At 41.0% G+C, this 20,924-nt stretch overlaps 1 protein-coding gene and 1 long non-coding RNA gene across 3 annotated transcripts in view; one reads left to right on the forward strand and one right to left on the reverse strand.

Moving 5' to 3' along the window:
- The window catches only part of ALDH1A2 (aldehyde dehydrogenase 1 family member A2), an 82,083-nt gene that overhangs the window by 26,179 nt on the left and 34,980 nt on the right, over positions 1-20,924 (reverse strand). For both annotated transcript variants that reach the window (XM_040599763.1, XM_040599764.1), the window contains 3 exons: positions 7,182-7,286; positions 6,858-6,998; positions 5,124-5,253 (listed from right to left, as the gene is read on the reverse strand). In XM_040599763.1, coding sequence (XP_040455697.1) covers positions 5,124-5,253; positions 6,858-6,998; positions 7,182-7,286 — 376 coding nt within the window. The remainder of the gene's footprint in view (positions 1-5,123; positions 5,254-6,857; positions 6,999-7,181; positions 7,287-20,924) is intronic.
- Positions 6,947-19,936, forward strand: LOC121090920. Its single transcript, XR_005828768.1, has 3 exons — positions 6,947-7,025; positions 16,714-16,779; positions 19,805-19,936. It is a non-coding gene; the product is annotated as an uncharacterized LOC121090920 (long non-coding RNA).

Genomic DNA, 20,924 nt, shown 5'->3' on the forward strand with positions numbered 1-20,924 from the left:
TAAATGAAGGGACCAAGTCACTAAAAACTTGGAAAGCATGGGCTTTTCTTACTGGACTTTTGACAGAAATAAGAATATGGACTAAGAAAGATCCTAACAAATGAAGATGCATGAAAAGCAGACTGCATATTCACAAACAGCAGATATGGATGGTATGAGGCTAAAGGGAATTACTCAACTTTCTGATCTGGTAATTGTTTTTAAGGTCTTGACGAACAAAAATCACAAAAAATCTCTACGGGTGAGAGGTATCATTAGTTAAAGTAAGTACAGCGCTCGATCTGCAGTCCTTAACTAAAGCACTGTTGAGCTCAGGGCAGCCCGAGTCAGGTCACGAAATAAACAGATCTGTGATGTGGGGTCAGGCCTGTTGTCTGCGGGACATTTCGCATGGCCTGGCCTGGTCAGAGCAGAGCGGCAGGTCTCTGCGCTGGCTCATTCTGCACAGCTGGTATAAGTGACTGTCATGGGGGCTGGTAGAGTTTGTGCTCTCTCACAAAGCCGCACAGTTGTTGCTGCTTCAGCACTTGCCTGTGGTCTGGGAGTAAGTGCTGAGGTTATACGTGCTGTGATGTGATGTAGGTTTCTTCCCAGTTGATGAAGAGCAGGGAAATGACCTTTTTTTTTTAAAAAAAAAAAAAAAAAATCAACCTGGTTTTTAAAGAACCAGTTACGGTATTGTCTAACCATCAGCTTTGTTAGTGTCCCTGGCCTGCATCTATGCAAAGCAGATTTACAGCACTTTCATACCTAAATTGAGCCTTGCAGCTGTATAAACTAGCCCAGGCTCAAACCACCTCTGAATTTAGGTTAAATGTTTTTAGTGAGGCTATGGCTGAGGGAATAGCTATGCTTAAGGGATGAGCTGAATGTGCCCCTTAGCCTACAGTGCTTGGTTATCTAGAAGAACTTGAATCTCTTTACTTAGAAAAATGATTTCAACTAACTATGTGAAAATGCTGAGAAGGTTACCTAGGCTCAGTCACAGGCCATGAGTTGCCAGGATAGCAAATGGTCAGATGGAGGAAGGGAGGACGAGGATGGGAGATGCCAGGGCTTTTGCTCCCATTGTCCCTGTCCAAGGCAGAGGTATGTGCTTTCCAGCACTTGGCATGTGGGCAGCTGTGGCCTCTACCCCATTCAGTGTAGAGCTGCAGCCAGCCTTATCCGATGTCAGGGCAAGACTTAAGTTCACAACGGAGAGTACATTTTGGGAACCTGCTGCAATGTCCTGTACTGAACATCTGGTAACAATAAATGGGTTAATCCATAAAGCTTCTTGGGTTTAAGTAAAGACTTCAACTTAAATTTGATTAGAAATAACTTATTTTCAGGTCTGCTTATTTCTGTACATCTACTTTACAGGATTTGCTCAGTAGAAACCTGAGCTAGAGTAGCTAATATGTCAGCTGGGGGCCAGGCGCAGAATAAGACCAGAAAGGTAACCACAGTCTGCAACCAAGACAGGGACAGAGCGGAGGATATAAAGGAGCGAGGGAGAGAGAGAAAATGAGATTTGCATCAGGAAAAGGAGGAAGAAAGTAGCTGACCAGTTGGTTTGCTCTGCATTGACAAAATGTCATTGCAGCGTTTTCTAGATGCCTAACAACTTCCCAGTGGAGGTGAGAACATGTTTCACAAATCGAGATGATCAGTTTGATTTTCTAGGTTATCTTTCATGGATGCTAGCAGTGGTTCACAGACCATAGGAAGAATCATCAGACCAGACAGAAGTAAAGTAGAAGTCAAAACAGAGAGAAGTACATACAGGCAAAACTGTCTTAGTGTTCAAGAGGCACATAGAGGAGTCAGCTAAAAATACCGGCTTGTACTCGGTAGTACTGTGAGAGGTGGATTCTCAGCCAGAAGGATGGTGACAACATAACAGTAACACAGTTACGTTAGCACTGTCTGACTTTAGATTGTCACTGCATAATCATTGCCACATGTCTGTGTGCTTCATAACATCAAGTTATAGATAACCTGGACCTGCTTGCCAAGTCAGACAAATGGTGGTTAATTCTACCTAATGTAGGCAGAACATTTCACAGAGCAATACCTCCCATGCAGAGTTGCTTGCCCTGCTTTCTTCCACTAGACTCTAGACAGCTGCCCTTTTTAACACCTACTTCCAAAGTTCAGCATCCACAGACTTACTGTTAAGATTTGATTTTTGAGGTTGATTTCTAACAATATCTTTGTGAATGTATGTGACTTGAAGTTATTCAGGTGCTTCAGATGCCTCTGGACAGGCCAAAGATATGTCTAAGAGCCACCTTGACCATAGTGTAAAATAAGCTGTTACCATGACAAAATAACTCAAGATTGATGAAGTGAATCCCTTTTTCTGAACAATGAGCACAGAAGGCTCCCCCGTGCTCAGAAATTAAATAGGAGACTTTAAAAATATTTTAGAGTTTCAAGATTAGTTTATACAAGTCGCGCTAATGACACATTCTAAGATGCTATTGCTGATGATTGTTACTCCTACCCTTTTACTAGCTGGCAGCCAGAAGAACATTGCCTGAGAGGGATCTTACAGTCTGATCCCACATGCAACTTAAAAATTAGTCTTAAAGGGTTTTGGTTTTTTTTTTTTTTAATATTCTCAGGTGATGTAAATGGGCATTCAGTCCTCACTGATACTAATAGAGCTGGATCAATTTGAAGCTGCTTAGCACCTGGCCCAAAGATCTTTATTTCTTAATCAGAAAGAAAGCCCAGGGATCTCACTTTGGGATAGCAATACCTTCCACAAATGTGTTTGCTCAGATTTCCATCAGGAGTCTCTGTCCTAGATATTTTATTTGCATAACAGTCATAATAGAGTCACATGCCTAATATAGCGGGACACAGCAAACAAGTGGGTGAGGAGAGCCGAGCTGTTTCTTTAAGCTGTATCATACCATATATTGATTTAAAGATACAATTTTTGCTTGCATTAAGTTTATTAGTTTAACAGTTTCTAGTCTAGCCTCATTCTGTTTTAGATTAAATCATTAAAGCTTTATGCATGTCAGCAAGGAAAGGGCAGTCTGAAGATTTTAGCAGCTCTGTGACCAAAAGGAATGTGACTGTAAAATGCACTGTTCTTCTTCTACTTGTCTGTCACTTGCCTATTTTTATTTTAGAGGAAAACCTCAGCAGAAACAGATAAAAGATTGAGAGGTTTCAGATTTACTAACTTACTGAACAGAAAGACAAGGAGATTTAATAGGGGTTTTATTTTGGTTTTGTTGTCTTGTTTGGTTTCTTTTGATGAGCTGATGATAAATGAATGTAAAGAGCACCGTTGTTTAACAGTGGCCTTGCTCTAAAATAGCTTTATGAGAACGACAAATTTATGGTGTGACACTAGAGGAATAGAGGAGCATTAAACCAAGAGGAAGAACTGATGCCCTGAAAATCTGTGAATGGACTTGGGATTCTGCACTACTGATAACTGTGTTTGTTAGCACTGAAGTCTGCATTTAAGAAGGATGCTGAAAATGTGCCTTCCTCTCCCCCAGTGTAACCCACCTTCCTGAAAAAATCAGGGTTTTTATCTGGTACACTCCTTGAGGACAAGAATAAGCAGAGGATTTTTATTCCTCTTAACCTGGCAATGCCTTTTGGTGACTGACCAAAATTCTGTGTACCTGCTGGGCTAACAAGTGAGAAGGAGGCATTCACTGACCAGGGAGAAAGAGATTAGGGAACAGGAAATCTGCTGAATATATGCATTTATGGTATGCATGTTTAAATGTGAAGTGCATGCAGCAAAACCAGGATTTATGAATCTCAGCCTAAATGACTGTGCAAATCTTCAGGAGTCCTTACAGGGGAGTCTACACCTGAAATACCGATACTGTAATTTCTTTGGTGAAAATATACTAGTGTTGATAAACGTTAGTCAGTGCACACTGCAATTTTAATAAGCTGAAAAACCACAATGAGTAACACTGCGATAAAGAGTTACGTGATCTGTTTTGCTCCTGAAAATTTTGGGCGAAATTTTCAATTTACCTGCTTGACTAACTGGTCATTTTGTGCTTTGCTGTATAGAGGCAAGCTAGTGTACTGCAGGTACCGTGTTACATTATGCAATTTTATGGATATAGATGGGCAACAGTGAAATTCATTTCCTGGTGAGTGTGCCTTCCTGGTCTCTTCAGTAAAGTGTAACAAACACGCGTGTGTAATGAACAGGGCACACTGTGAATCCAAAACAAATCCATAGACTAAATGTTTGTTTTCCTTACTGATTTTCCAAAGATTTATTTTATGCGGGTAGAAGATGAGTACATTCATCTTAATGACTGCACCTGCATAAAATCATTCTTTGCCATCATGTGCCATTTTACATAATTATAGAAGTTGGTACATGCAGTCCAGACTGAAAATGAGTATGTTCATAACAGAAAATGCAGCCTGTATTTGCTAAACAGCTAGGAGGGAGAGGCAGGAGGAAGAGACTTGTTAAATAAAAATAATAATAAGGATTTTTTCTTTTCTTGTCTCTTTAGCAGAAAATAAGAGCAGAATACCTAATTTTCTAGCACTCATAAAGATGTATCTCATACTTACAATATAAAATGCATCCCACTGAATAATTTGAAGAAGCATGTATAACAAAATTATCTGATGAGTGTGTACAGTTCTCTGTAGTAACATTGCAAACTCTCTCAAAAGTATGCACGAATTTGGATCCAGTGTTAATCCAAAGTAAAATGATTTTCATAGGCGGTAAGAAGACGTATATAAAAAAAGATACAGACACAAGGCTACCATTTCTTAAAGAGGCAGCTAACACTATTTTCATGTGTTACAAGGTATTTGTCAGGCTTATACTGCATCCTTTTTTATAAGTATAATAATATTTAAATGTAGGTATTGAGCCATCTCCTTCTCAGATGGACACATGCAAGAGAAACAAAACACTCTTTGGGATGTGCACGCAGGGCAGAACAATAGCAAACTGTCTTGTCCAGCCCTTGCTAACTTTTAAACATCTGCTTCAGCAACACGCTACACACTATGAGACCAAAACAAGGTTCTCTTCCATCTTTCACAAAGCTGTAATCTATTAAGCCATTTGGCCATGAGAATGTTTAGGTGCATACCTCTGCTTTGATCCTCCTTACCTACAGGAATGGTCATTCCATGGATTTTGTCTGCCCAACCGGCATAATACCTCAGGGTTTTTATGACTCCCTGAAGATCAACATAGAAAGCTTGCAAGAAAGGTTTGCCACTGTTCAGTGATTCCATAGTCTAGAGGACAAGAAAAATTAAAGAGATATAAGTACAGTAGCATTTTTAGACTACTGTAGTTAATAATTCACTGCAATAACAGCTCTTCAATCACGACAAAGATTTTAATGAAGACCAACCATTATTGGTTATGCCTTGGCATAGTCTTAGCCTAGAAGATTCAGAACAACTACCTGGTCCTTTTTGCAAATGTGAACAAAAAGAATTTTCCGTAAAAAAAAATCTGGTTCCTTCTGGAGTAGTCTGGAATTACTATGATTTTAAGAAGAGTGCGTGAGTGTGTGTTTATGTGTGTGTGTCTGTGTGTCTTGTGGGTTTGCGTGTGTATCCACATGCATGTACATGTGCCTGTGTGTATTTTGGACCTAATAGCCACTGTGTTTGGTCCAGATATATAAATGCTAAATTGCTTTAATCAGGAGCCAAGATAAAAATGCCTGTCAAACTGGGTTCTGTTATGTTAATGATAACAGCTGAGAAGGGGCTCCTTGTAACCCCATATTAATGATCTGAATCTGCAAAGAGAAGAATGGACATATCCGTCTTCATATAATTGATGTGAATATAAAAATTTCTCTATATGGCTGCCAAGACTCCTGCTGAGGCCTGAGATATCTATACTGTACAGCCAGTTTATTTATTGCCATCAAATAAACAAACTCTCCTCTAGGGAAGCTCATAAATTAACGAACTAATGTCCTTATTTTTAAGTTAATATTCCTATTTTTAAAGTATCTTATAAGCTATCCTCTTAGGGGTTCCTGAGATCATTTAGCGAAAAGAATCCAATAAAATATCCTAAGATGTTGAGTAGCTTAACTCATTCTCAATAGCTGTCTAATAGAAATCATTAAGAACGGGCAAAATACGCCCATGTGTAACACACCAACCATCAAATGAGTTTCTATAGAGAAGAATGGAGGCCTAATTCTGCACTGACTTATATCCCCAAGAGCAATTAATGGCATTGCCTGCAGTGCAATTCAGTAAAGAACTTGGCTCTAGAAATAAAAATCAAATGACAGGCAGAATAAACTTGATTTGCTGTGCACTTCCTTCTCCCTGTGGTGATTTTACAGTATACACTGGTGGTAAGATGATTTAAGTGTTGACAAAGCTGGAATTAAGATGTTCACCAGCTTAGTTCAAAGCATTTGACATGCGGAAAACAACATTAACAATGCCACCGTTTAGATGGCTTCTTATGGGAACAAAACAGTGCAGTACCCAGAATTCATGTTACCAGTTGAGTGTCAGTAAGCATTTCACCTGCCATTTCATGAGGATCTGCACAAAGCACTTGGTCTTCTGTTTTTTATTTTAGAAAAGTCACAAGCACCCCTATCAGGCATACACGTGTGCATACGCAGGCATACACCCGTTCATTTGCCTGATGTCTGATTTAAAACTAATTTCAGACAATTGGAAGACTTGTTGACTTTGATGAGCTTTGGATCAGGTCTTAAGTAGACAGTCAGCCATCTTAACGATCAGCTGAGTGTAGTTTTCAAATATAACTCATATTACCACATTTATGAACTAATTTGCTTTCAAAATGTAAGACTGACAGGTGATCTGACTGTTGATTTTCATGTGCTACTTACAGCAAGAATTGCCCTGTCTCTTTCGACCAAATCTGCTAGCTTATCCAAAAGATGGCCTCTTTCCGATGCATCCATTCTTCTCCAGACCGAACCTAGAGAAAAAGCCAGGCGAGCTGCCCTCACTGCTTTGTCGGTATCAACCTGCCAAGAAGGAAGAAAGACACAGAGGTAAGTAACATTACCAGGCTTACGAAATTTGCTGTTTTACAACCTTAGTCACGTGATGGGGTTTGGAACTGCGATTAATAAATGTCCAGCATTGCTATTCTGGACCTGTTGCTTTATTCTATTTGTACATTTCTACCCATTCACGGGATGTATTACCTTGTCAGCTTCCTGGATCTCACAGATCTGCTCTCCTGTTGCTGGATTATATACTGGGAATGTTCTCCCACTTTCAGAATTTTGCCACTCATTATTGATGAAAATCTAGAAAAGGAAGAAAAGTCATCAATCCTCCTGCATGAACAAACAGTAATGTATATAACAACAGACTCCTGGGAGAGGCTGCAGATTCTAATACAAAAGAGTTGAAACTCATTTATGCCTGTGAAAATGACAGTTTTTGGGAGTTCAGGCTGAGGGTCAGCCCCCGATGTATTGCTGTATTCTGTGGCAGTATCATTACAGAAGCAACATCAAACTAAGTAACCTGGCTGACATTCAGATTTGGTTCAAAATCTGTAACAAAAAACCTAAAAAAAGCCCACACCTATATCAGAGAAAAAGCCTTGAAACTGCTGGAGACAAGACAAGGATTTGAAGTAATCATTCAATTCAGTAAGTAAACATTTGGTCACTGATACAACCCAGTCAAGGCTGAATAATCTCAAACATCGCAGTTCTTCAGTACACAGTCAGTTGGTTATGGCTACAGTGATGGCTTGCAGCACAGAATTAACTTGCTTATCTGCTTAGAACAATGGAAATTGTTAAAATCTCTCAGTGTTGACATAATTTTAATTGTCATAGGCAAACAAAATTTGAATTTTAATGGTGCTGACAACAGCTGTCTTGAGAGAAGTAATGACAAATGAATTTGTTTAAAGTAGATTTTTACTGATAACTGCATACATGGCCGTCATTTTCTGCTGAATTACTTTCAAGAACAGGATGCAACTATTTATCAGCAAATATGAAAGAAGTCAGTCTAGGAAAATGACAGAGTGAAAGGTTTTCCAGGTATTCAGACTCTTCCTGTCCTTGAAATCTTTCTAAGAATGAAAGTGTTCAAAAAGTCCAGGCACCATATGGGTTCCTTGGAGTTCAGGTATCAATGTATTCCATGAAATACAACTTAAAATGTTAAGGGGGAGATCTGGCCTCACTGAAATCAACGGGAATTGGACCACTGACTTCACTGGAGGCAGGAATTCACCCCTAGGTAGAAGGAATGTTCATCACCCTTTTTTGCTTGAGGGGTTAAGTTGTGTTTATAGAGACAGGGACCTTTCTCTGCTTAAAGCAAAGCAAAGCCCCATACCCCACACGGATCTTACGACTCTGGATGAGTAGAAAGCCAAGGGACCCTTTGAAAGATTCAGGAGTCTCCGTTCAGTCAGAGATACCGAGGTGGTGGAAACTGGCCCATCTTCTTCTAGCATGGCTACAGAACGAGACTGAATGATGTATTAAATATCGGTCCAGTTTCCTCACAGAAACACTCTAGACAGTGGGACAGAAATCTGTCCTTCTGATCAGGCAGACTAAACACCACAAACAACTCGTCCAGAGCAGCACTTTGGCACCTCTTTAATCTTGCTCTTCCTGCTGTCTTACTACCATGAAATAAAGAAGCTCTTACCTTTGTATTGGCACATGGCTCAGGTCAGCCAGATGAGCTCAGGGAGACGATGGAAGACAATTTTATGTAAGGGCTTTGCTTAAATGGTGTCAGGTTATTGGTTCCTTTTTTGTTTGTTTTCTTTATAGCAAAGTTGATGTGGCAAAACCAGGACAAAAAATTTACATGTTTTTCATGTGGAAATGAATGGAATGTAATACCTGTCTTCTCTAGTCAAAGAACAGTATGGTATGATTATAGATCAGCTGCTGAGTTTTTAGGCTTGGAATAGTACAACAAAGACAGCCACTCCACCCTGCCAACTAAATAGTTTAAAATGTACTCTAACTTAAGCATTTAAAACTTCTCTGATGGCAAGGAAAAGCATCAGCATCAAAATACTGGGTTTTTTAAGGAAAGAGGATCTCCAAAGCTTTAATGGATCTGTAAGGAAGGAAGGAAACAAGCTCTCTAGCTAGTCATAAATTGATGAGAAAAAACAGCTGAGAAAAAAACCAGCACTATTGTAGCAAAAAAAAAGCAGCCAAGAGAAAATACAGTCAGAAAGCTCAAGATGGACAGTTGCAACACCAAAGGGAATAAAGTGTCCATAAAAGAACAGAACATGGTGAGGATGCCAGTGTGCCTGTGCATTTTACAGAAAGGAAAGAAATGGCGTGCTCATATTTGCACGGGAAGGCAAAGATGTGTCTGTAGAGTTTTCTGTTACCAGACATGAGCTTGCTCAACCTATTCTCCAAGCCAAATAGAAGCCATGTAGCTGTGTTCTTCTCAGCGGGGCTTATTAGCTCAGGCTTAGTGCCACACTGACTGCAGTGACATAGCTTCTGGTTCCAAGCTGACTCATGTCCGGCTGACTGAGGACATGGGCATAAAGGAACCTGTGCCTGCCTGGAAAAGACTCTGGCAATATAACAGCTGTGTGTAGAAACCAACACTTACACATGCTTTTGCTTTTATGGATGTGTATCTGTTGTGTTTCCCCATCTTCCCTGTGCCTCCAGCCTCAGCCACTTTGCTATGTGCCCTTCCACCCACTTCAGAATCTGTCCTTTCTTCACGTCCCCCCCCACCCTCCACTTTTGTTTTGGTTTTCAGAGGCAGCTGAACCAAGGACCTACTGCACCATTACCATTACGGTCTGTTGCTTTCTTTGCACACTGTACTTATCTCAAGCCTGACCATGTCCTTGGACTACAAGCTCCTCAGATTGTGGGTGGTGTCTTCCTGCTCAGTGATTACACTGCTTTGCAAACCGAAGTACTGGTCCCCGTTAGAACATTTTGGAGCTAACCCAGCCAAAATAAGATAATGAAAGAATCACCACTATGATATCTAGTGACTTACACCACAAGCCAAAATCCTCCAGCATATCGTTGTCACTTTTTAGACTGTAAGTGAAACAAAGAAACTCAGAGATCTGTGATCTGTGTGGAAGAAGGATTTTACTGTCACCCCTTCCACTGAGTTTGGTGGAGTTAACTCCATGCCCAGAGTGTGTGTGGGTGCACTGAAGAGGAGGGGAAGGGAGAAAAGCTTGCAGCTTCAGGAGCAGATGGCCCAAGGTGATGGAAGGATGTTTGTGTAAGGTTTCAGTATGTACATAAACACATAGGTTCCTCGCGTGATCTGTCTTGCAAGAATAAAACAGTAGGTTGAGTGCAAGAACCTGAGAAGTGGTGGCAACTGCAATTGAGTACTCTTCTCTTACAGAGTGGTCTGTTCTTTTTAAAATAAGATTTTTAAAAGTTAACTACATTCTGCAGGGATGAACACCTATTATCAGGTTTGCTAGTATGCAGGACATGTATTTATTCTTAAATACATTTCACCATAGGAATAAGAAACAGTGTCTTGGAATTACAAGAGAGTGTTGCATTTCAAGCTGACTGGAACTATAAGGTGTATTATTTTATTGAATGCTCCATTTTAGCCCACAGATTTATAAAAAGAACAGTAATAGCAAATATTTCAGATAGGACATGGGAAGGATCTATTTGGCATAAAGTTAGAGTTGAAGGCAAGAGAAATTGCTACTGTTAATGGTTAATGTTAGTTTCTTCCTGTTCCACTTTCTATAAACAAGGTATTGCCTATACAAGCTCATTACTGTAAACTGAGCACATTTAAATTGGCAGTAAAATCAGAGTATTTACTCTAGTGCACAAATAAAGTACCTAGTCCCATGTTTTGGAACAGTTTCAAGTCTTGAAATCCAGCAGCTGGCGGCTTTACAAGCAAAACCTTACACTTAAATAATTCACTTTTGAAAGTTTTAGGTGTTCTGTGTCAGGTAGTACCATTCAGCAGATATTCCTACCACCAAGACGCAGATTCTTTTGCAATAAATTTGCATTCACAGGGGCTTTTATAACTCTTCCAGCACTACTGACTCCAATGGCTGTTGATTAAATGTATATATCCTGTACATTTAATCTGACTTTCATTATGGCCACTTCGTAAAAATGCCACGAAATGGACAAGTGATGACACATTGCAAGAACAAGGAATCCCTGCAAAGCCTCAAATTGGGGTTTTTTTCTGCCTTATTTATAGTGACCATGGAAAGGCTAACTGTAAATCAGGGAAAATATTTGACAGCAAATGTTCCTATCTATGGATTATATATAACCCATCTCAAACACCAGATGAAAAAGGGGTAACCCTAGAAAAAAGAAGGGCTTGCTTCCATGTAAATCATGCTACAAATTGGACAACACCCAGTGAGTTCATTGTTCAACCTCAATTGTGAAGGCTATTCACATTTACTATTCCCCTGGAATCAATGTTAATTAAGGCTGACTGGGGCTATAAATCAGCCTTTGGTTTTTACAACTTAATTCAGCATTAAGCATATATATGTAAATAAAAGGTAACTGATTAACCACTTGAGTTTTCCAGGAGTTACTGAGGTAATTTGTTTTTGTTTGAGTCCTAGCCTTACCTTTTGTGATTTGCAGTAAGGAGAAGAAAAAGTATATAGTATGTCATGTATTTGCTATGTGGTATTGTGAGTAGTTAAATAATCTGGCCTGTTGGGTGCTATCAACAAACCCGTGCCAAAATGGAAAGGGAAGAAGGAACACTTGAGAAATTTTGGAACACATTTAGTTTGCCATGTACTCTCAGTAGAGCCAATAACTGCAGCAGTGCCAGAGCAGGAGGGGGACAGGCCAGCGCTCCCGTTTTACCTAGGTGGCCCTGTCAGTGCAGGGATTTGGCCAAGGACAAACCCAACTGGCAAAACAGACACTGCCTCTTGTGCGGAGCCTCGCTGTAGTTGGTGCACAATGGTCTAAGGTAAATACTCTTCGTTCACCAGCGATGCTGCCTGAGGCAGCATGCAGCGTGAGCAGCAGCTGAGGGAGCGGGTGGGTGAGGAGTGTATGTCTGCAGGATGGGGAAGGTTCAAACAGGCCTTACAAACGGTGCAGTTGGAAGCCCCCAGCTGCCCCTTTGAACATGCCCTTGGAGTGTCATCATGCTCCTGAGATCTCATCGTAAAGGCCTCTTGATAATTTCTGTTCCTTTCCAAGTGGGACGTGGAGAGGGCATGCCATTTGCCTAAAAGGACAGGCACATCCCTCCTGGTACTGACAGTACCCTCTTCCTTGCGCACACACACATTCCCAGACACCTTTTGGTAGATCTTTGCAATATAACGGCCCTACCACATATTTGCTAGGTTCAAATTCTGCCCGCAGCTAATTACATGCAGCCACTGCTGACAGAGTTTCACAGGACTAATCAAGGAAGCAATCTGACCCATCCTACAAGACTGCTCAGAGCCTCTGAGATGCCATGTCATACAAAAAAACTATACAAAGGAAAAGTAAAGCTCAACATTTTACATAAAATTCAAGTTACTTCAAGACCCTGCTGACATATAGTTAGAAGGAAGTCATATACTGCACTTTGCATAAGACTCATTTTTCAAAAGCATTATGCACTGAGTTCAATAGCATTTTTGGATGCTCATCGGTTTTGAAATGAAGCCAAGAGTAAATGTTTTTAGCATAAAGCAAAGCAAATTAAGCTTTGCAAATAAACAACTACAATATCTTGTTTAAGTAGCCATCTGTCCCAGTTGGCTTACTAATAATTAGCAACTTAATGTTCATTTCAAACCATGCAGGTAATTGTAGTGATAAGCATTCAAAGAGAAAGGGATGTGTACAAAACCAGGCTGAACAATCTAATCTGCAATGCAGTAGTAGCAAAATATAGAGCAGGGAGAAAATGGATAGAATTTTGTGGTTTTATTGCTTTACCACTGAGGAGGTACAAAACAACTGTCTTTGTGGGTGTGTGTATATAAGTATTATTAATTAAAAATCAGCACAGAACTAATACCTCCTTTGCAGCTTTTGGTTGAACGAGACCTGGTGTCGTGGCACTACGGATTCCCTCTGATGTTCACCCTGGGGCTAGCCCTGGATTTGGAAAATCGAACTGATTTTTAAATGCACTGGGGATTCCTGCATGCTCGTTGCCTCTCCTGTTTGTGTTGTCTTCCCTTAAAACATAGAAGAAAAGTAATATGGGCTCCCTTAATTCATAAGAGTAATCAACACAGGTGGCAACAATGTAACTTTTCATTTCCTTTCTTGAAAATGTTCTCAAATGATGTGTGAGTGAAATGATGATCTACATTCTTAATTTGATATTGCTTCATAATGATGTCATCAGACATTTTCCTCAGGCTCCCCAGCTGTATAAGTAAGAACTTCAGCCAGTGGACAGACAGTGGCCTAGCATTCAGCTCTTTGGAAGCAGAATTATTTTCCCATGGATTTAATAAACAATGTTTTGTGCTGTTGCAGCTCCAGAAATGTTTTTTGGTACAGGAAGAGGATTTTAACATCCAAATAATAATGGCTTCCCACAGGAGATATGGTTCTGGATGAATGGAGGAAGGAATGGGAATTTCCTAACTCAATTGATTTAGTAGCTGGTTATAATTTCATTCCATCAAAGATCTTTTTTTCATATGTGACTTTCTCCTTAGAGAGCCTTTGACATCAAATCTGCAAGGATGGGGGAGGGGGCATCAGATGCCAAAGTGCTTTATAAAAGAATCACAGCTGTTTGGCCCTCAGCATCTTCTTATAGCTGGAGGCATTAAGTAATACATAGTGGCACTTTTTTTTTTTTACTTTTTTTTTTTTTTTTTTTTTTTTTTGTGGGGGAGGACATAAAACAATTTTAGAGGCATGCAAAAAATCCAGCAGCAGCATTTCCCTTGGTAAATACTGCATAACATCCCAGATACTGGGCACCTGTGCCTCAGTCTGGTCAGGAAATTTCATATCCTTTCCCATCTCGGCAACTTCATTTCCTCTCCTTTGGAAACATTTCAAGACTCCTAACGATTAGTACAATTGTAAGGGAATGAAGTAGATGGGATTGCCAATCAGAGGTGCAGCTTGTTTATTTTCTCAGGCTTTGTTTTCCTTCACTTTTATGGCTGTCTCGATACAACGAATCTCTCACGTTCTAGCCAGAGCATGTTGCGGGGCGCTCCTGGGAGTGACTGGAAACCAGCAGCTGGCTACGAAATCAGCAAAAGCCTGGTTTGTAAGTAGGCACTAGGAAAGCAAAAGCCAATCCCAGCGGACTGATTGCTGACCACCCAGCGACTGATCAGCAGTGCTATTGTATTTTTAAGAAGGGGATTGTTCAGGTGAACAGTGAGAGTCACTGCTCCTAGCTGGAAGTTCACAGATGATGAGGAATGGGCCACAGACCTCAAGGTCAACCTCCCCAGACGTGCTTAGTGCAGGATCCTGCTTCTCAAGGCAGTCCGTGAATGAGCCTTATGCTGGGCAGTGCCAATGACTGCATTGCTTTCAAACGGTACACCCATGTACATCAAGGCAGGCTGCCTGGCTTGACCATACAAACAGGAATGGTTATCATGCTGCTCACCACGGTTACCACAGAGCAGTATTGGTCCTGCAGAAGTTACCCAGATTTTGGTTCTTGTAATGAGGTGCCTGTCAGCTGTGGAGGAACTGTAATTGTCTTAAGAGGAACAGCAAACTGTATGTGAGAACACTGAACTTTGCATTAAACTTAATTCTGCCAAGCAAGCTCCTGTGGACGTAGCTGGTTTTCAGCCACTAGAGGTCCAGTCCCACCCACAGTAAAGTGAAAGGAAAAATCAAATTGGTTTCAGTGGAAGCTGAATCAGGCCCCAGCTGATGAAGAGGAAGCAATGGCAACAGCCTCCAGAGGGATATTTGTGCTGGGAGACAGACCTGTGTCACTGGAAACCTGGCAGCTGCTCTAGAACCTGTAAGGGCCATACAAAACCAGAACATGTTGATTTTTATTTTTCTTCTGTGGCTGCTGGCTTGTCCTGGCTCCTTACCTCTCCTTACCTGACACCCTCTACCCCTCAAAAAAAAAAAAAAAAAAAAAAAAAAAAATTGAAAAGGAAGAAGAGCTTTTTTCTAAAGCTTTGTGTGTTTTGGGGTATTTGGGTTTTTTTAAAACTCACTTGGACCTCAGAGCCAGAAGGATACTGTCATGGCTTTTAGACATGGTTTACTATAAATGGCAGTTCCTTCATAAACCCAGACTTTTAAGTTTCACTCAAGAAATCTAGAGTCCAAGCTCCAGAGCGTATGGCAAAGGCTGGAAAATTTTAAACATTTACAAACGCACTACGGCAGGAGGATCAAAAAAGTGGAATCGGAAATAAAACGCACAAGAAGTGAATGAGGCTGCTCTGGTTTCGCTGTCAGCGCAGCAGTACATCGAAATCTAGTAGGATTATGTTTATGCAACCCAAGTCCTGTGCCAAAGGTACACGTCTGGATGAGAAGGCTGGAGTGTTCAGCTTCTCGGGCTGTAACTTCCAAGTAGTAAGGCCTGAGCCAAGCCTACTGAAATCAGAAACAGTCCTTGACATCAGCGGACTTTGGCTCAGAAGCCAAGTATTTTAAATAGGGAGTACATCAAGGTCTCAGTGACATTTCAGCATGTGTAAATGAAGTCAGACTGCATCGTGGCAGACACAAGCTGGAGGAGGATTCATATGATCTAGCACCTCATGGTGGGACCTAACGCATTAGCTCAGTCTCTTTCCAGTCCCCGTGGGGTGGGAGGAGAGGGGGCAGCACTCCCTCGGGGCAGTACTTGCTACCTCAGGCATGCTCCCGTTGCCCCCAGTAAGGGCCTGTCCCTCCAGTGGCTGTTGCACTGGTCCCCTCCTCTAGGCATCATGTTTAGGTGCTTACAGGGGGGGTACAGCGGGTGCCCCCTGAGCCAGCTCACAGCGAGTGCAGGTTTGGGGAGCGGCTCGCTAGGGACAGGTGTGACGGGGGAGACACTGGGGGAGCCCCCGGTCTCTGAGCAGCAAATGGGAGAAAGGGCTTGAAGCCTCCTGTCAGTCTGCTGTGAAAGTGGAATGTAACATGATTTTTTCTCCCCTATGTCCCAAATCCCTCACACCAAATGTTTGACCTGCCTGTCTTCCTGTCTTAATTAGTCTTCTGTCTTTCTGGGAGTTGGGTCTGTTCTCTTGCAAATGGCAGCACATCAGAGAGGGGAAACCTGTCATGTTTATTTTCTAAGCTGTAGGGGGCACCCATTTGAAAAAACTCCCAGCTTATCTAAACGTTTTTTGTTTGTATGATTTTGAATTAGGAAGTGTGAGTAATTAGTTAAGAAGATTAAATAAGTCTTAACAACATGCAGTAGCATGCTTACTTTCCTCCTCCCCCCCCACCGCACAAGTATTTCCTGCACAAAACCCAGGCTGCCAAACTGTGATGTTACCTTTTTCTGTTTTAGTTTCTCACTGTGCCACATGCTGATACAGCATCCGTTATTTCAATTCAGTCTCATTAAAGGGATTATTTTGTGCCTGGTCGTTCAAGAAAATTAATCTAAAGAGAAGAGACTTCAGATTGTATTGTCTGTTGAAGTATACCCACCACAAACATTTTACTCCTTTTGGCTGCCTTATTAAACCTGTGGGAAGAAACTTTACTTACAGCACATGAAGACTTTCCTCAAAGTAATTTCTACCTTTTTTTTTTTCAGGTAATGAAGAATTTATCTGCTGTTACTGGCACAATACAGGAGCAATAACACTTTCCCGTAGCTGAGGTAATATGTCATCTACTCCTAAGAAACTAATCTCCTAAGCTTACCTATCCTTTTACTTGCGGGGCTTTAACTGCTGGAGAAGAACATTTACTGTCTTGCTTAACTGCATCAGAAAACGTTGTTTCTGAAGCCAGGGTGACTAAAATATTGAGTATGCTCTACACATCCACTAATAACAAAGAAAAGCCATCACTGAATGATTTGGGTAAGGATGGCAGTGCTTTTTGTGGAGTTTGATCCTTGATATCACGCACTGCAACTTAAAAAATGAAATAACGAAAAAGTTCTAAAAATTCATTAAGTCAGGAGTGGAGAGGAGGGAGTATTTGTTTACAGAATCAATTTTTAGGCTGTCACCGGGCTTTAATGAAGTTGTGGCTGTTAAGAACTTGATCCTGGAAACCCTTTCACAAGCACTCATTTGAAATGGTGGGAATGAGGAGGGGTTTGTACAAACAAGACTGGTATTAGTCTGTATCGTTTTCCTGTGTTTTGCATCATTTGCGTATTGCAAGTCTTATGTGCTCATTGTGTGTGACATAAAACAGCATAATTATTTATTTGTGCATGGGAGACACGTTCTGCTATTTAAAAGAATCAAGCAGACCATCATTTGTAGGTAATGGCCATTTTAAATGTTCATCACCGAAGAGCAAGTTCTTCCTTAGAATTCAGCTATGCTGCATAAATAAATACTCCTACTAGGATTTCAGACACTATAGGCAACACAGAAAAATACAATGGGCAAATTTATTTTGACTTAAAAGCTCTGTCTGAGAAAATTACCTTATAACTACACATGAGAAATTGCTGGAATGTCAGCTTCATTTGCAGTGGCCCCTTATGGCCTGATCACCCTCCCTGGCACGATAAATCACTGGCAAGATCCTTACCTTAACACGTTTGATCTCAGCTCAGCAAGACTTGGTTTTGATGTGAAGAACTCCAGATCTGTTAGGTCAGAGACAAATAGCAGAGCCACTGACCTGCAAAGTGCTAACTCTATATTAGACCCAAGTGAGCAGCCTTAAGCTCCTGGAAAGTTTGCCTTCACTTCTACTTTGCATCCTGAATATTTTCAAATATTACTGTTAGCGTGTTTTGCTAACATGCCAGTGACATTTCCTTTCATGTCATTCTGCACATACAGAACCCACAAAAAATCAAAAAACCCAAATAAGCATGCAGCACGAGAAGCATGTCTTGGATAAACTGTTAGAATTATCTGCACTTTAGGGCAACAGGAAACAAAACTCAGTATTTACTATCGGTTTATTTCATTTACATAAATGGCTTGCACTGGCCCTTTTCTACCTAGACTGTGCTTACTAATGTCACAAATAATGATATTCACCAGCACGCTCACTAAGATGATTGAAAGTGCCTGTATGTACATGTCTGTACAAACAGAAATTCAAACTACTCCTAAACAAACAATAATTATCCAGCTTGTGACGCTTGCATTCAAGTGAACTGTCACAAAGACCAGTTTTGTGGCCACTCAGTTTTGTGGCCTTGGTTTGAAACTATTCCCGAATGTCCTGGTTAAACAGTCACTTATCTCTACGATAGTAAGCAGGAGTGTTAGTCTACCAGAAAATTGGATGTTCTTAATAGGCTTTGGGGGAGAATAGCTTTGCATCATCAGCATTAAGTTAAATCACATTAAGTACCCACTTACAACATAGGGATTACCACTTATGACATCTTCGGTGAAAGCCTTTAAAACAAATTGTTGTGTTTGTTAGAAGAAGCTGTGAGATAACAATTCCCAGAAAGCTGATTTATAAACCCATTTTGCGCTTCAAGAAGGTGCAAAGGAACCTACCACCTCTCCTCTCTTCCAGTGCTACAATGAAATCTCTTAGGCTGGCAATTCTTTTAATAAAAAGTCTTGGGCAGTACCGATCTGTTTACTTGAGAATATTCTTCTGGAGAGAAGAAACCTTTAGCTAGATTTCCCTTCCTCAGAGTTCAGTTCTGATTTCACCGCCAGCTCTTTCTGTTGATAAGCCGTTTACTTTACATATACAAAACCGGAACACAGGTCATTCTACTTTTTATTATTCATAAGGCTGATTGGAGAGAACCAGGCTTAAGCTGTCAAAGCATCCTGCTGTGCTTGGATACCTGACAAATTTACACCCCAAAGTACACTGTGGTGCTAAGACTAAAATTGGATGCGAAGCGCTCTTGCAAGACCTGATTACAGTCCCAAGCAAATAAAGCACTTCAGGGTATAGCAAAATAATGCCAATATTTAATAGATTTTAACATTTTTATATGTGACTGGCAAGCTATTCTGCATAGAGATGTAGGCCTGCATGAAAAATGAGCTCTTCTGTTTACCTTTAAATAGAAGCAGACTAATAACTTTGAGTGTGTAAATTAAAAACATGACCCTCAACTTTTGCCAAACATGCAGCATTAAAAACATAGACTAAGGCAAAACCAAAACCTAACTATACAGAGATTTCCTTAAATGAGCAAAGTAGGTTCTAAGTCTTGTTAATAAAAAGCCTTCCTTAAAAACAAATGTTCATATATGCAATCCTGAGATCCCCCCGCATTTCCTTTAAAATTCATGTTTCTTTTCCCCTTTCAAACCAAATTCCCTTTTTCTCTGCTGGAACCCCTTGTAATGATACCAGAATGTGGGCAAACCTCATTAGTCTCCCTGCTGTTTACAAGACAGGATTTATGCTCAGTGTAGTGAACACAATGAGACATGATCATTAAATGGCTAAAATCAGCATCGAGACTTTAATCTGAGAAATTTTTCACCCAGACGTTGCAAATGCTATTGGCATGTAAAGGTATGAAAACCAATATTAATTACAGTGAACACATGTCACCCGATGCCCCTGCTTTCTGCAAGGAGTATACCAATAACTAGCCATTTGTGAAGGTTAATTTCATGCAACCTTTGGCAGTTATCTAGTATAAGGTATGTCGCCAATTCAATCCATTAAGTAATAACTAAATTCTCATGGGACCTAGCTGAAGTCAAATGTTGTTATTCCAGGTTCACTGCTTTTAGTCTCCCTGAAGACCGTTTAGGCAAACGGCTGGAAGAGCTGACTACAAAGGTTCCCAGTCACAGGGAACAGCCCTAAGAAGCCCTTACCTGCTTTCCAACCAGGAAGTAAGTTATCAAGGATTTGTTCTGTTGCTCCTTCAAGGAGAGAAATGAACTGAGGCAGAGAGCAAGAGCATGAACACATTTGTGTTTCAGCTAGAGTCCCAGCGTGAAGAGTGATCGTCTTGGCTGGCGGGTGGAAGAGCTGTGCTGCACCAGCCACTGGGCATGTCTGCACTGGGCTCCTGGTTGCCATCTAAATAGCAGGGCCTGCCTTCCCCCTCCATGGTGGAGGGCCTTACTAAAACAAAACCCTTGAGAAGTGGACAGAAACAATACCAGAGATGACAACCTGGACTGCCAGCGCCATCACTGCGCTGCACCAGTGGAGATAGATACTCCCCCTCCTAACAGAAGAGCCCAGAGGGGAGCAACACTGCAAGCCCCAACTTCACTTGAACTCATTATCCAGTTCTTCCAGCAAGGAGGGCACTGCCTCCCAAACAGCACTCAAGGGAATGGTAACGGAGACAACTCCTGATCAAGTGACACAGAAAGAGAGCAAGCAGCACAAAGAAAGGGGTCATTTCATCTATGCTGTGTGTGCTCGTGTAGGTGAGTGCACACAGAAGTGTGCGATTAATACCGTATAGAATTGTAGGCGTGCAGCCGCATGTAAACACTGGCTCTGAAATTCATCTATATTTCCATTTCCCAGAATAGCATGTACAGAAAAAGAGATTTTATCTTCTAGTAGCCTGGCTGGTTTAGCAAGAGATCCTGCCTCTGACACTGACCTACAGTCTCAGTTAGTCATGGTTACACTCCAACAAATTTAAACTCCCCCATCTGTGAAGGAGCCTTGTCACCAGTTTTACTGTGAGACTGAATCAATTAATGCTTTCTAAAAGCTTTGACGGAAGGAGCACAATATTAACACTTGCAGTTGAGCGATGCTAGCTAAAAATGTCTTTAGTAACATTAACAAATATGTTTTAAAATCACTATCAAAGGGTTGGACCACCAAGACTAGGCCACCATCGGTACAGCTAACCCATTTCTTGTT

This window comes from Falco naumanni, chromosome 7 (assembly GCF_017639655.2).
Source record: "Falco naumanni isolate bFalNau1 chromosome 7, bFalNau1.pat, whole genome shotgun sequence".
Taxonomy (NCBI): Eukaryota; Metazoa; Chordata; class Aves; order Falconiformes; family Falconidae; genus Falco; species Falco naumanni.